Here is a 13,971-nt window from a genome sequence, read left to right as displayed (position 1 = left end):
TCTCAGGAGGCTTCTGCTAATGATGGCCACTCTGCTTGTGTCATTATTATCTAATTGCCTCAATAAGGCCTTATCCATTGTGGCCAAGATGTAGGAGGGTGTGTGTGTGTGTGTGTGTGTGTGTCGGAATGGATTTGATAAAGCCGCATTATCTCCAGCCCCTCCAGCAGAAGCTTTTACAGCAGAAAGTTTGTCTTCTCGTGCTCTTCTTCTTCATCCTCCACTGCTGTGTGCAGATGCTGATAAAGCCTGCTATTGTCATCCATACATTACCAGCTCAACTGAGCCACAATGGTTGCCCTGGTTACAGCGGTCGACTTTACCCAGGCAGAAGGTGCAGGTTTCCTGTGTTTACCTCCTTCACATGACTTACACTAGAGCAACACACTTCAACACAAACACCATACACTGCATTTACATCGGTACAGAGGAGAACTGGTCGTGCACTGCTGAGCTTGTTTTTTTTTCTCTTCACTTTCGTCAATCGGTTAAGTGTGTTCCTTGCCACTGGTGAACTTGTATTGTTAGTTTTGCTCTTCGGTGTTTGGGCTTTTCAGCATTGACATTTACATTAGAGGCGAGGCAGTGGCGCAGTAGGTAGTGCTGTCGCCTCACAGCAAGAAGGTCGCTAGGTCGAACCTCGGCTCAGTTGGCGTTTCTGTGTGGAGTTTGCATGTTCTCCCTGCGTTCGCGTGGGTTTCCTCCGGGTGCTCCGGTTTCCCCCACAGTCTAAAGACGTGCGCTACAGGTGAATTGGGTAGGCTAAATTGTCCGTAGTGTATGAGTGTGTGTGTGAATGTGTGTGTGGATGTTTCCCAGAGATGGGTTGCAGCTGGAGGAGCATCCGCTGCGTAAAAACTTGCTGGATAAGTTGGCGGGTCATTTGGCTGTGGCGACCCCGGATTAATAAAGGGACTAAGCCGACAAGAAAATAAATGAATGATTGAATTTACATTAGACTGAACCAAAGACTATAGAATTCACAAGACATGTCACTCGTATAGTTTTAGAATGAGGAATGGTGTAACGGTCGATATGAAGCCCCGCCTGCTAGTACAAGAGCCAATCATCAATTGCTAAAGACTGACGATTCTGCGGAGAAGGGGATCAGACCAGACGTATGCTTTTAAGACAGTTTCTGCAGCTTCATTACAAGTTTATTATAGTTAACAAAAACGAATGACAAAACAAAAAACTAAAATGTCAAATAATTGTCGTTAACTGAAATAAAAACAAAATAATATAAAAATATTAAATATTTTAAATATTTTAAATATAAAATAAAAACGAGAGAGGTTTTAAAAAAAAACTAGAACTAACTGAAACTGTATTTTGTACACTCAAAACTAACTGAAACTATCTAAAATTATATCAAAAACCTCCTTTGTTTTGGTCTTTTCGTCTTCGTATTTAATACATAATCTTACCGTAAGCCTTTTAGAAGTAAATCTAATTCGCGCTCAGAGTCTGTAATCTTGCCAGGATCTTGCTGGTTTATTGTGGGTTTGTTGTTTACATGAAGACATCTGTGTTACAAGTTCAACAAAAATTCTAATAAGCAATTATATTTTGAATTTAAATAGTTTTTGTCTTGCGTTTACACTAATTTTACATTTAAATAGCCACAATTACAAGTTTCAGTCTTTTAAATGTGATCAATCGCGATTAATAAAAAAAAAAAGTGTGATTAATTTGTATTTTTTTTTATCGATTGACAGCACTACTTTATTTATTCATTCATTTTCTTGTCGGCTTAGTCCCTTTATTAATCTGGGGTCGCCACAGCGGAATGAACCGCCAACTTATCCAGCAAGTTTTTACACAGCGGATGCCCTTCCAGCCACAACACATCTCTGGGAAACATCCACACACACTCATACACTACGGACAATTTAGCCTACCCAATGCACCTGTACCGCATGTGTTTGGACTGTGGGGGAAACCGGAGCACCCGGAGGAAACCCACGCGAACGCAGGGAGAAAATGCAAACTCCACACAGAAACACCAACTGAGTCGAGGTTCGAACCAGCGACCCAGTGACCTTATTGCTGTGAGGCGAAAGCACTACCTACTGCGCCACTGCCTCGCCCTATTTATTTATTTATTTATTTATATATTTAAACTTTTTAGTGCAGTATGTCCATCAGGTTTTGGAACAGAATTTGAAATCTGTTTTTTAACACAGCAAGGCTACAGATATTATCGTTGTTTCAGTGTTCTGACTGCCAACTCACCTTTACCACCCACAGTCTTCTGGCATCATGACACTAAGGGAATATAAAGAGAGTTCCTGTGCTCCAGCGCCTCCTGCAGGCAGCACTGAAAACAAACGTTCTGCAGTTCAAACAAACATGCCAAACCATTTCAGAATTTAGATTTCCTGAACTCTTCAGGTCTTCGGTGTGGGATTTTGTTGACCTGTGAGAATCACTGCAGACCTGAAAGATTTCTCAATGATGTTTGATGGTGGAGACTGACCCGAGCTGAACTGAGCGTCCTCTATTACTCTGCAGGTATCCTGAAGAAGACATCCGGCAGAAGGTGGAGACGTTTCGCCAGATGCTGATGGAGAAGGAGGGAGTGATCACTAGAGAGGGATTCAACCCACGACCACCGTGAGTCCCATTTCACACACACACACACACACACACACACACACACACACACACACACACACACACACACACATGATGTTTGTCAGAAAGTGAGCTCACATCGATCCACTCTGATCTTATTTTAGGGAGTGTATTGAATAAAGTGTGTGTTTCCTGTGGCGACGGTATCATGTAACGTTTCTATGTGACGCTTTATTACTGTGATTAATGCTGATGCAGACCAGCACTGGCAGGATTCGCCCATGCTCTGAGTCTATAACCTGCTTTTAATAGGTACTAAAAATGAACCGCCAACTATTCCAGCATATGTTTTACACAGCAGATGCCCTTCCAGCCGCAACCCAGTACTGGCAAACACCCATAGACTGTCATTCACACACACACTCATACATTACAGCCAGTTTAGTTCATCAATTCCCCAATAGCGCATGTTTTTGGACTGTGAGGGAAACCGGAGCACCCGGAGGAAACCCACACGAACACTGGGAGAACATGCAAACTCCACAAAGAAATGACAGCTGGCCCAGGTGGGACTCGAACCAGCAAGCTTCTTGCTGTGAGGCCACAGTGCTGACCAAAGAGTTACCATGCCGCCCAGTCGCACTTTCATTTTGCAAATATTTATGTATTTACTAACATACCTGCCAACACTCCTGTTTCTCCCGGGAGTCTCCTGTAGTTCAGACCCATCTCCTGGATTGTTCTGTTCTTATTGAATTTGAATTTATTGAATGGGATAGCCCCTTTGAGATGAATCATCTCATTTTCAAAGGGGATCCCTAAAATATTCACAAATCAAACAGAGTACAACACATCATAAAGTACATACACTTGACAAGACAAACAAACAAGCAAGCAGCACACTCCACCTGAAACACTTCCCACAATCTGAAGCCTAAATAAGCAACAGCATATAAACAAAAGCTCTCTTGTGGGCTGTTGTATTTGAGTTTGAGGATGTGTAGATGGTTGTGGTAGATGATAGTGTTCATGTGTCCTCTAAATACAGGTTTCAAAAAATTTATGTCTTGAGTTTTTATTATACAATATTTATCCTGTTGATTTTGAATCTTGCACCTAACAAATACCCTCATTTAGAAAAAAACTAAAACTAATACTGAAACTAATAAAACTAAACTAAAACTAAATCATTTCAAAGTATAGAAACTAATAAAAACCTGCCTCTAAAACTAATTAAATCTGCCTCTAAAACTAATTAAAACTGACTGAATTTGAAAACAAAAAGGCAAAACGAAATAGAAACTAAAACTGATGAAAAATCCAAAACTATTATGACCAGAGGTGGGTAGAGTATCCAAAATATGTACTCAAGTAAGAGTACAAGTAACTGCCGAAAATTTTACTTAAGTAAAAGTAAAAATCTTAAAATTTACTCGAGTAAGAGTAAAAAAGTACCTTATGACAAAATTACTCAAGTAATTAGTTACTTAGTTACTTTTAATTTTATATAATTATATATATATATATATATATATATATATATATATATATATATATATATATATATATATATATATATAAACACCATTTTATGATTTAATGTTAAAAATAATGTTTAAATGTTATATTTTTAATGATTAATAGCCTGACTTACTAATATTCATTCTTTTTCTTTTTTCGGCTTAGTCCCTTGTTAATCCAGGGTCGCCACAGCGGAATGAACCGCCAACTTATCCAGCAGGTTTTTTTTACGCAGCGGATGCTGTATTTTAGTGACATTTTAAGCACTATTTTAACCAAATATATTTTCTAAAGATTTAGAACAAAGAAAAATGAATAAACACTTATTTTTAAAATACAAATGTATTAGATCATAAAACGTTAGAAAAAATAGGAATCTGTTGAAGTGTTAAATTGAACCACCTGAACCCCTCTGGCTATGGGCTTGCATAGTTACCATGAATAAGGTTCAAGTTGGGATAATTTTGACACTTACCACCACTTTTTTCATGTTGGAGCTGGAATTTATGTAACTTATATGCTGCTGTGATTTCAGTTCAGTTCAATCGCATTGTCAGACTATTGTTGTTGACACCTTGGAGTGAAAACAGACTTAACTTGAGGCCGGGTGACCTGGTCCGATAAAAACACTACACAGACAGCATGATCGTCCTTCTCGGAACCGCAAATGGCCATGGCATGACCGCAGTATAACTCGCACGTCTTCCTTGTCAACACACAGGCGTGCGCAGAAAGCGGGAGACGCGTCTCTATAGCAACCTCTCACGACACAACCTCTCCAATGCGGCGCCTCGTGATATTTGCAAACAAAACATCTGGATCTTTTTTTATTATCATTTGACAAAAAAAATTTACAAAAAATTTACTTAAGTAAGAGTAAAAGTACACATATTTAAATGTACTCAAAAAGTACACGTTACCCAATCATTTTAATCAAGTAAATGTAACGAAGTAAATGTAACTCGTTACTACCCACCTCTGATTATGACATTGCGGCGAATGCGTCAAGTATATATATATATATATATATATATATATATATATATATATATATATATACATATATATATATATATATATATATATATATATATATACATATATATATATATATATATATATATATATACATATATATACATATATATATATATATATATATATATACATATATATATACATATATATATATATATATATATATATATATATATATATATATATATATATATATACACATATATATACATATATATATATATACATATATATATATATATATATATATATATATATATATATATATATATACATATATATATATATATATATATATATATATACATACATATATATACATATATATATATATATATATATATATATATATATATATATATACATACATATATATACATATATATATATATATATATATATATATATATATATATATATATATATATATAAATAAATATATATATATATATATATATATATATATATATATATATATATATATATATATATATATATATATATATATATATATATATATATATATATAGTTCAATGATGCATTTAACCTGTCTTTAGTACTGTTCAGTTTATATGATTTTATTTTACCACAAATTTTTTGTGATTTAGCATTTTCTCTCGCGTGTTTTTGATATTGTGATATAGGTTTTAAATTCAATACTTAATGGTAGGGGTGTCAAAATGAATTTTTTCTTCGGTGCACCGCGATGCAGACACGGAAATTCGGTATTGGTTCAGTAATAATCATAACCGGTTATTATGTACTGACGTCATTTATCTCCTATGCGCTCTGTCGCGAGGGAGGTGAGCGCGAGTATTTACAACACTCAGGAGCCATCTCAGGGCCGGCGCGTGGCATAGGCAGTATAGGCAAATGCTAAGGGCGCTGTACATCCAGGGGGTGCCAGAAATGAGCGTGGTTAAGTTGGTTTTGTTTTCGATATTCCTGACACGTTCAGTTATAGCGGCAATAACTCAAAAACCTCTTACCCTAAAAAGATCTAAAGTGTGTTTCCTACAGAAAGACAAAGCTGATTATGTTTCGCAGCTGTCTTTTTCATTTTTTTTCACTCGACATTATAACCACTGCTCCGTTTAGGCCCTTGTAATATGTGTTTAGCCGAGAGAGCTCGCGCGGAACGGAGTAAGGGACCGTCGGAAAAGTGCTTCTTTTTCTGTTTTTTTTGTTGTGTTTATACAGACTAGGGGTGTCACGAATTAATGCTCAATTTCGATAATCGAATAAAAAAATAGAATCGTCGATGCTGCCACGCCCCCATGTCACATCAGCTTGGGTTGCCAAGCGGGAAAAAAACAGGCTTGTTGAAGTGCTTGTTAAACTGCAGAAGCAGGAGACCCGTCGACAGAGCTTAAACCCTCTCCTCTTTCAATGAAGTCGCCGGTGTGGAAGCATTTTGGATTTCCAGTGAGTTATGTTGACAACGTTCGTGTTGTCGACAAAAAAAAAACACAGTTTTGCAAGCTCTGCTATGTACGTATTACGTACGGTTCGTCCGATAGAAAACACCGGCATCGCGATCCTCCGCCCGCCCCCGTTGCAAATCCGCTCGCGAAAAGTACACACTCAGGCCCTGTTTACACTGTCTTTGTTTTTAAATGGCATTTTAGAACAACAACGATTTGACATCCACAGTGGCGTGTAGCATTTCTGAGCAGCCCTCCTTCCTCTCTACTGCTGAAAATGTACATCACGTGACCACACAGACACAGACGCACACACAGACAGACGCACACACACACAGCCATACACTCAAGACAGCAGGTCCAGGCAGTCAGAGGACTGCTTCAATCTTTCACTCACTTGTACTTAGTCATTTTAGCGAACACCTCAGATACTGTTGGCTGGTTCCTGTTGGTTGTGCGTCTTTTTTACCGACGCCATTATAACGACACAGATCACTGCCTATTCACGAGTCCCGCAGAAAAAGTGATTGACAGGTGGTCATTATGTGTGTATCTTGCCTTTATTCATTTACTGTATGATTTGTTTATGGGTAAAACAAAGACCACGCAGGTCAGGTAGTTTAAACGGTAGGCTACAAATAATTAATTGGTCATTAATTAATTAACTATTCATAATCGAAAATCGAATCGAATCGTGCCTTTAGAATCGAAAATGTAATCGAATCGAGGATTTGGAGGATCATGACACCCTTAATACAGACAGCTTGTTATAGCCTCCCCCCCCAAAATATAACACTGTGTATAGAAAGCATCGTCAATGCACTGTGATGCACCGAGATATCGAATTGAACTGAATCGATGGCATGATAATCGTAACCGAACCGAACTGTGAGAGCAGTATAGGTTCTCACCTCTACTTAATGGTCTTAAAAAGGTCTTTTAAAGTCTTAGATTTGACATTATGACATCTGCAGAAACCCTGCCTACAGACACTTTGCATAAGATAAATAGAAACAAGGAATTAATACAAAACAAAATACAAGTATACACAAATAGTGTGCAAGAAATCAGAAAAAACACACAAATCACAAACAACATGAAGTACCAATTAGTGGAGAGAGATGCAGAAGGCTGACATTTACCAGTGTGATGAAGAAACTGATCGTTTCAGACAGAGTTACATGTTAGGAAGGATAATGAGGAGAGGTTGAAGCTTTATAATGAGGGAGAGAGAGCATTATAAGTGAGTGTGAAGTGTTGAGTGTAAAGTTCGGCACTCTCAATATCACATTAATCATCTTTATTCTGTACTCGGTTTTGTGGAAGAAAAAAAAAATAGCACATTGTAAAAGTCCATACTGCAGATTAATGTATCCTGTAAAACATTCGCAACTGCTTCTTAATAAAAACAAATGCAGTTAAATGTATAAATACCAGTACACTTTCTTTTTCAAATATTTCTCAATTGATGTTTCATAAAAAACAAACCTTTAAATAAAGATCATTCATGCATGCATGCTGGAGACACGTCTAGACTGAGTCAGTAGCTCATTATTGCATTGTAGACCAGTGCAGGTTGTGACCTTTGACCTCTTGCATACACAGGGTCAGGCTGCTTCCTCATGAAGACGGAGATCATGTGGAAAATGTTGCGTACACTGACGGCTATGAACAAGACTATGACTGGGATGGAGAGTATTATGAGCAAGACTCGGCAGCTTATGATGACTGCAGGTAAACCGCAGGGAGGATATACAGTTGAAGTCAGAATTATTAGCCCCCCTTTGAATTGTTTTTCTTTTTTAAATATTTCCCAAATGATGTTTATCAGAGCAAGGACATTTTCACAGTGTGTCTGATAATATTTTTTCTTCTGGAGAAAGTCTTATTTGTTTTATTTCAGCTTGAATAAAAGCAGTTTTTAATTTTTTAAACACCATTTTAACCCTTGAATGGTGTCCTGGTCTGTGAGACCTAGTTTCAGTGTTTTTTTCAAAAGAAAAATTAAACAAGGAATTATTTTTTCAACATAAAATTCATTGGCTTTAGCTAATTTTCTGTGAAGAACATAAATCCGAACAAATTTTCAATGACCGCATAATGTACCTCCCCCCACACATTTACATTACATATAAGGTGTTCGGGTCAACTAGACCCAGGTCTAATAAAAGTCTTGAACGTGTAGATACAGTGTTCCCACCATAGACTGTAAAATATATGGACGTAGTATCCGTGACGTCACCTATAGGTTTCTAAAGAGCGCAAAAGAAGCCACAAGTAGGCGTGGCCAACCGTCGCCATTTTGTTCGCGCGTCATCACACCCACGGCGGGATACCAAACAAGGGCAAAGAGGCGGAGAGTGAGCGGAGCTACAGACACCTGCTGGCATTTAGCTTGGACCTGGTTCAGTCACACTTTACTTTGGGAAAACGCTTAATACTTTATCACCTGCGACTCGTTTGTGTTCTGAACACTTGTGCTTGGCTGTACACTATATCAAGTGTTTAGTCTTTTAAAAACACTGCTGTAATGTGTTAGTTAATGTAAGACTATTGATGAAATCCAGCATAACACTGTATGACAACGCTTCAGATGACTGATCTAGAGCCTACAGCTAATCAATCTGACAGATTCTGGAGTGCATTACAGCTCTAAATATAAATATAAACGATAAATGATCTTAAATAAGACAAATACATGTATAGAGATGGTATATAAGTATATAACTTTACTCACATGGGAAACGGAGGCCACGTGAATGGTTTGTGAGCACAATTAAGTTCACTCAGCATGCCATGCCATCTAATAATTGTAGGAAACAAGTCCAAAAGGCAGTTGACTGTGTAAAGCCACATAAAACAACACAGAGATACGATAAATATGCCGAGTTCAGTGGCTAATCTGCAGGATTCAGCTGAGGTGACGTGACGGCGACCAACGAGACCTAGCTGTCACTCAAGTGGCCACGCCCTTAATTATGCAAACTTAATATAACTTAATATAAAGGAAACGGACGAGTTATAAAAAAATTCACCCCCCTCACAGTTGTCATGAAGGGTAATATTAGTTGTATTAACCAAAATCTTTTTTTGTACCAGGCTGTAAACACCTTTTTTTTCTGCTGTAAAGTTGTTCATTCTAACAGTGGGCTCAATTGAAATTTGCTCTGTTTTGGAGCCAGGAGCGGCCAGGACTAGCGGGATTTCAGATGAATTGCAGTTTTAGTTACTTCCGTATTGGCTTCCTGAGGGAGAGCGGGAGGTTGCCGCTTGGTTCCCACACTCTGTCTTCCTTCTTTCTGGTGCTGCTGTTTTCTTCCCCTCCCCCTCCTGCTCCCGCAAAAAGTTGCAACATTGTGGAAAATTCAACCATCAACCCTGTCTGCTTTTACATTCCCGCACATTTTACCCTCTCTCTTGCGGGAACCAAGCTTTATTTTCTCATACCCTGTGCCATCTGCATATTAGGGGCATAATACTATAAATAAGACTTTGCCAGTGTGGTTCCTTATCACAACTGATAAAGATGGCCAAAAGATTATCTGCTGCGAGGGCCTTGCAATTGATTGTGGAAGAGAGAGGAGCTTCTGGTGATGATGTCCATGACCATGGTGGTAACAATACGAAAAAAACAAATTTGTTGGTTTTATTTTTTTCATTACATTAATAATATTAAGAAAAAAATCGAGAAGCACATTTATTCATCAATATGATCTAGCAAAGGTAAAGGGGAAAATTAACCATGCGTGCTGTGCATATGGCTTGTAATTGGGATTAAGTAAATATTTGTTGAGTAATTTAACAAAATATTGTTTGATAGTGTTTTTTGGAAAGCCAAAACTCTAGCGGGTCCAGACTAATGAACACTGGCTGAGTAACCAAAATACGAACACCACACAAGGATTAAGGAAAAAATCATAAGCCCCTTTAAGTTAATTTTTTTTAGATGAATACAGAACAAACCATCATTATACAATAACTTGCCTAATTACCCTAACCTGCCTAGTTAACCTAATTACCTGATTAAGCCTTTAAATACCACTTTAAGCTGTATAGAAGTGTCTTGAAGAATATCTAGACAAATATTATGTGCTGTCATCATGGCAAAGATAAATTAAATCAGTTATTAGAGATGAGTTATTAAAGCTATTATGATTAGTAATGTGTTAAATAAATCTGCTCTCGGTTAAACAGAAATTGGGGAAAAAAATAAACAAGGGGGCTAATAATTCAGGGGGGCTAATAATTCTGACTTCAACGGTATATATTTTTTAATTTAATTTTTTATGTTATTTCTATTTTTTTGCTTGTTTATTTTACAGGGACAATACACTTGACATTGTTACACAAAGATAACCGATGTTGTGTACATAGGGCTGTAGCATAAAGCTAATTTGCAGCCCTCGTCCCTGGTTAGGCTTTACATTAAAAAAAAAACAATCAAGAATAAAACATAATACAACAAACATGTACAATATTTACAGAGCCACAAACATAAAGTGCAAGTCAATCTGCATAAAGAGAAATGTATTGCTGTAAAGATTTCAGCCATTCTCTCAGCTTTACAGAAAATAAAAATACTGTGAGTTCTGATTGTAACTTTAAATGAACAGGCATGGCATGAATACCTTTTACTGAAAAGGATGACTGACCCACAGCGGTTCTGCATCTACGGATTCTCCAGTTCCCACTTACAAACATTCAAATGTTGTATTTCAGAGCACAACAGAAGCAGTGCATTGCTGAAGTTTGGCTTCTTCTACATTCAGACACATTCATACGTTGTGTTTGGAACTGTATAACAATTTGTGGATGCAACAATTATAGATTTTGGTTGTACGATTATATAGTCTGAAGAATAATCATGATTTCACGGTTATCCCGTCTAATGTAAATTCAAGCTTTATATTAGGTAAGTTATTTAGAATAACTGTTGTTGCCATCTGCATTCATACATACTGTACATAATCATTTTAATAATAATTCGTCTTACATATCTTTTTGTTTACATTGCACAGAAAGGCACGCACAAGTCTCGATTGAATAGCGCTGCTGTAGTGCATCTAGTTATTGCCCAGCAGGCACACAGCATTATAAGACATTAATTCTAGGTTAGATTTAGATTGTGATGTCAGGTGACCAAAATTCAATGACAAGGCAGAGTCTAAACAACGTTATTTTGATGTCCAATAACGACGTTGACATTTGGCTGTTTTTAGGTTGTTGGAAAGTGACCAAAATCCAACGTCGAGTCAACATCTTAAATCAATGTCATATTGACAAAGACCGTCATTTAATTCTCAGTTATGGCAACCAAAATGCATCATCTGATAGACGTCATAGTGTTAACGTTCACACAATGTCAAGCTGTGACATCATTAAACGATGATATTTGGTTGGGCATTGACATTGGCCTGACATTGAGTTCTGAAGTCAACCTGATTTTCCCATGACGTTAGGGTACAACGTCAATCTGACATCATGTTGACATCTTGTGCCTTTAGGTGTTTAAGGCCATTTTAGTGTAGGGTAAACATCCATCATCTTCTCATCAGTGACCGGCATCTAAACAGTCTCTGGGGTCAAGGTGTGTAAAGATTTCGGACATTATCTTGGACACTTTTAAAGCTTCCAAACAGTTTGCTGCAATTATTAAAAAAAAGCCCATGTCTTAAGGTAGTTCATTATGGACAGGAATCACAGGACTGATTTTTCTAATCCCCATAGAAATAATAAAGTAGTGACTGCAGATTGAAGGAAAGTAGTGGAGTGAAAGTACCGATACTGTAACATACCAGACGTGCGGGAAAATAAGGACAGTTTATTAGGTATAGTACAACAAAGGTAGACTGCCGCACGCAATACCCAGGCGGTGCGCAGTACTGGATAACTCAAAGTTCTTTAGATGAAAACAGATGGGTCCCGCAAGAGAGGTCAGAGAAGGAGTAGAGGAGGAGAGCTGGCATCAGCTGACAAACCCCGGCTGGGGACCAGATGCAGGCAGGCACTTGAAGGCTGGTTAAGCAGAGTGTAGGTAAGAGTACACACACACAATGATAGCACGCAGGATAGAACCTACTGGACTGCACAAACGTGTAGCGATCCACAAACTGCGAGGTGAACCACAAAAGCGATATAATAATCTGACACAGAAACAGAGAACATAGAAGATTAAGTAGGGACGTTAATAGGCAATAAGTGGCGACAGGTGCTAATGCAATGATAGTTAATGGGGAGAACCTGCAGCTGCGAGACCAAAGGGGCAATACAGTGTGATAGAATTAACGAGATCAGACCTGACTCATGACAGATACTGGACTAAACATGTACTCAAGGGAAAGTAAAAGTACATATTTAGAAACTACTTAGTAAATTAGAATTCCTGAGAAAAACTACTCAATTACAGTAATCTGAGTATTTGTAATTTGTTACTTTACACCACTGCATTTGGATAATATGGACACAATGATTTTATTTAAATAGCTGACATTACAAAACTTTCCTGAAGAAATACAAAGATAAATCCATATGAAACAAGCAGATTAATCCAAGAAAATAAACACATTTCTCATGGTTTTCAATGACTGGAGGGTGAGTAAATGATGAGCTGATGTTTATTTTGAGTAGACTAAGCTTTAACATTAAGAATCTGACTGAAATAAAAGGTAGTTGGAGGTAGTGAGTGCATCAGTTTTGTAATTTATTCAAATTGTTAGCCTCTCTTTCCTGCCTTCTAATGTAAAACTCTAGACTGTTTCCATTATAATCTCTTCAGGGGTTTAGACATTATGTGCAAACACCTGTTTATGATGAAGGAAGTATAACACAACTGAAATGTACTCAGCTTACCAGATATTCTACTTTTGGTTCTTTATTATGTTCCACAATGTCTTGTCTTTTTGCAGCAGACCCAAGAGGAAATCCAGCAGTTCACCTTCACCTCGTCCAAAGAAGAGGAAAAAGAAGAAGGCACGAAGACACAGCCGGTGAGTTTGCTTTCTGTCATCTAAAACAGTGTCATAATTTACAGAAAAATCAGTTCAGTCTGTGTCCATTATACGTTGTGCGAAAGTTTGTGAGCCCCTCGCAGAATCTGTGAAAATGTGAATAACACGATTCACTATGTGCTTGGGGGTGAAAACGTGTTATTTTTACTTTATTAAGCTGTCCTGAGCAAAGGACTTTCAATAAAAGATGTTTAAAAACTGACCTTATTCTTTAATGCGGACGTGCGCTCGCTTTTGCAATTGATTTAGAACTTCCCATTTAGTTGCCTATGTGAGGGGGAGGGGGGAGACTTTTGCATTCGAAGATCAATGTTAATCGGGCTTCATTTGGCTTCCAGGAAACATGCAAATATCTTCTGTTACTTCTGAAGGGCAGTACTAAATGTAAAATGTATATATATTT

The 13,971-nt window shown here is 37.5% G+C and overlaps 1 protein-coding gene across 18 annotated transcripts in view; it reads left to right on the top strand.

Moving 5' to 3' along the window:
• Positions 1-13,971, top strand: part of srrm3 (serine/arginine repetitive matrix 3) — a 207,346-nt gene that overhangs the window by 133,179 nt on the left and 60,196 nt on the right. For 12 of the 18 annotated variants that reach the window (XR_012406642.1, XR_012406641.1, XM_068221389.2 and 9 more), the window contains exons 3-5: positions 2,515-2,616; positions 8,167-8,295; positions 13,467-13,547. Coding sequence is in view for 16 of the 18 variants with exons in the window: in XM_068221389.2 (XP_068077490.1) it covers positions 2,515-2,616; positions 8,167-8,295; positions 13,467-13,547 (312 nt within the window). In the remaining 2 variants the exon portion in view is untranslated. The remainder of the gene's footprint in view (positions 1-2,514; positions 2,617-8,166; positions 8,296-13,466; positions 13,548-13,971) is intronic. The other 6 variants (XM_073951856.1, XM_073951855.1, XM_068221388.2 and 3 more) reach the window with 3 other exon arrangements.

The sequence above is a fragment of the Danio rerio genome, chromosome 5 (assembly GCF_049306965.1).
Source record: "Danio rerio strain Tuebingen ecotype United States chromosome 5, GRCz12tu, whole genome shotgun sequence".
NCBI lineage: Eukaryota > Metazoa > Chordata > Actinopteri > Cypriniformes > Danionidae > Danio > Danio rerio.
Note: the sequence above shows the minus strand (reverse complement) of the source record. Positions and strands in the feature narration are given on the sequence as shown.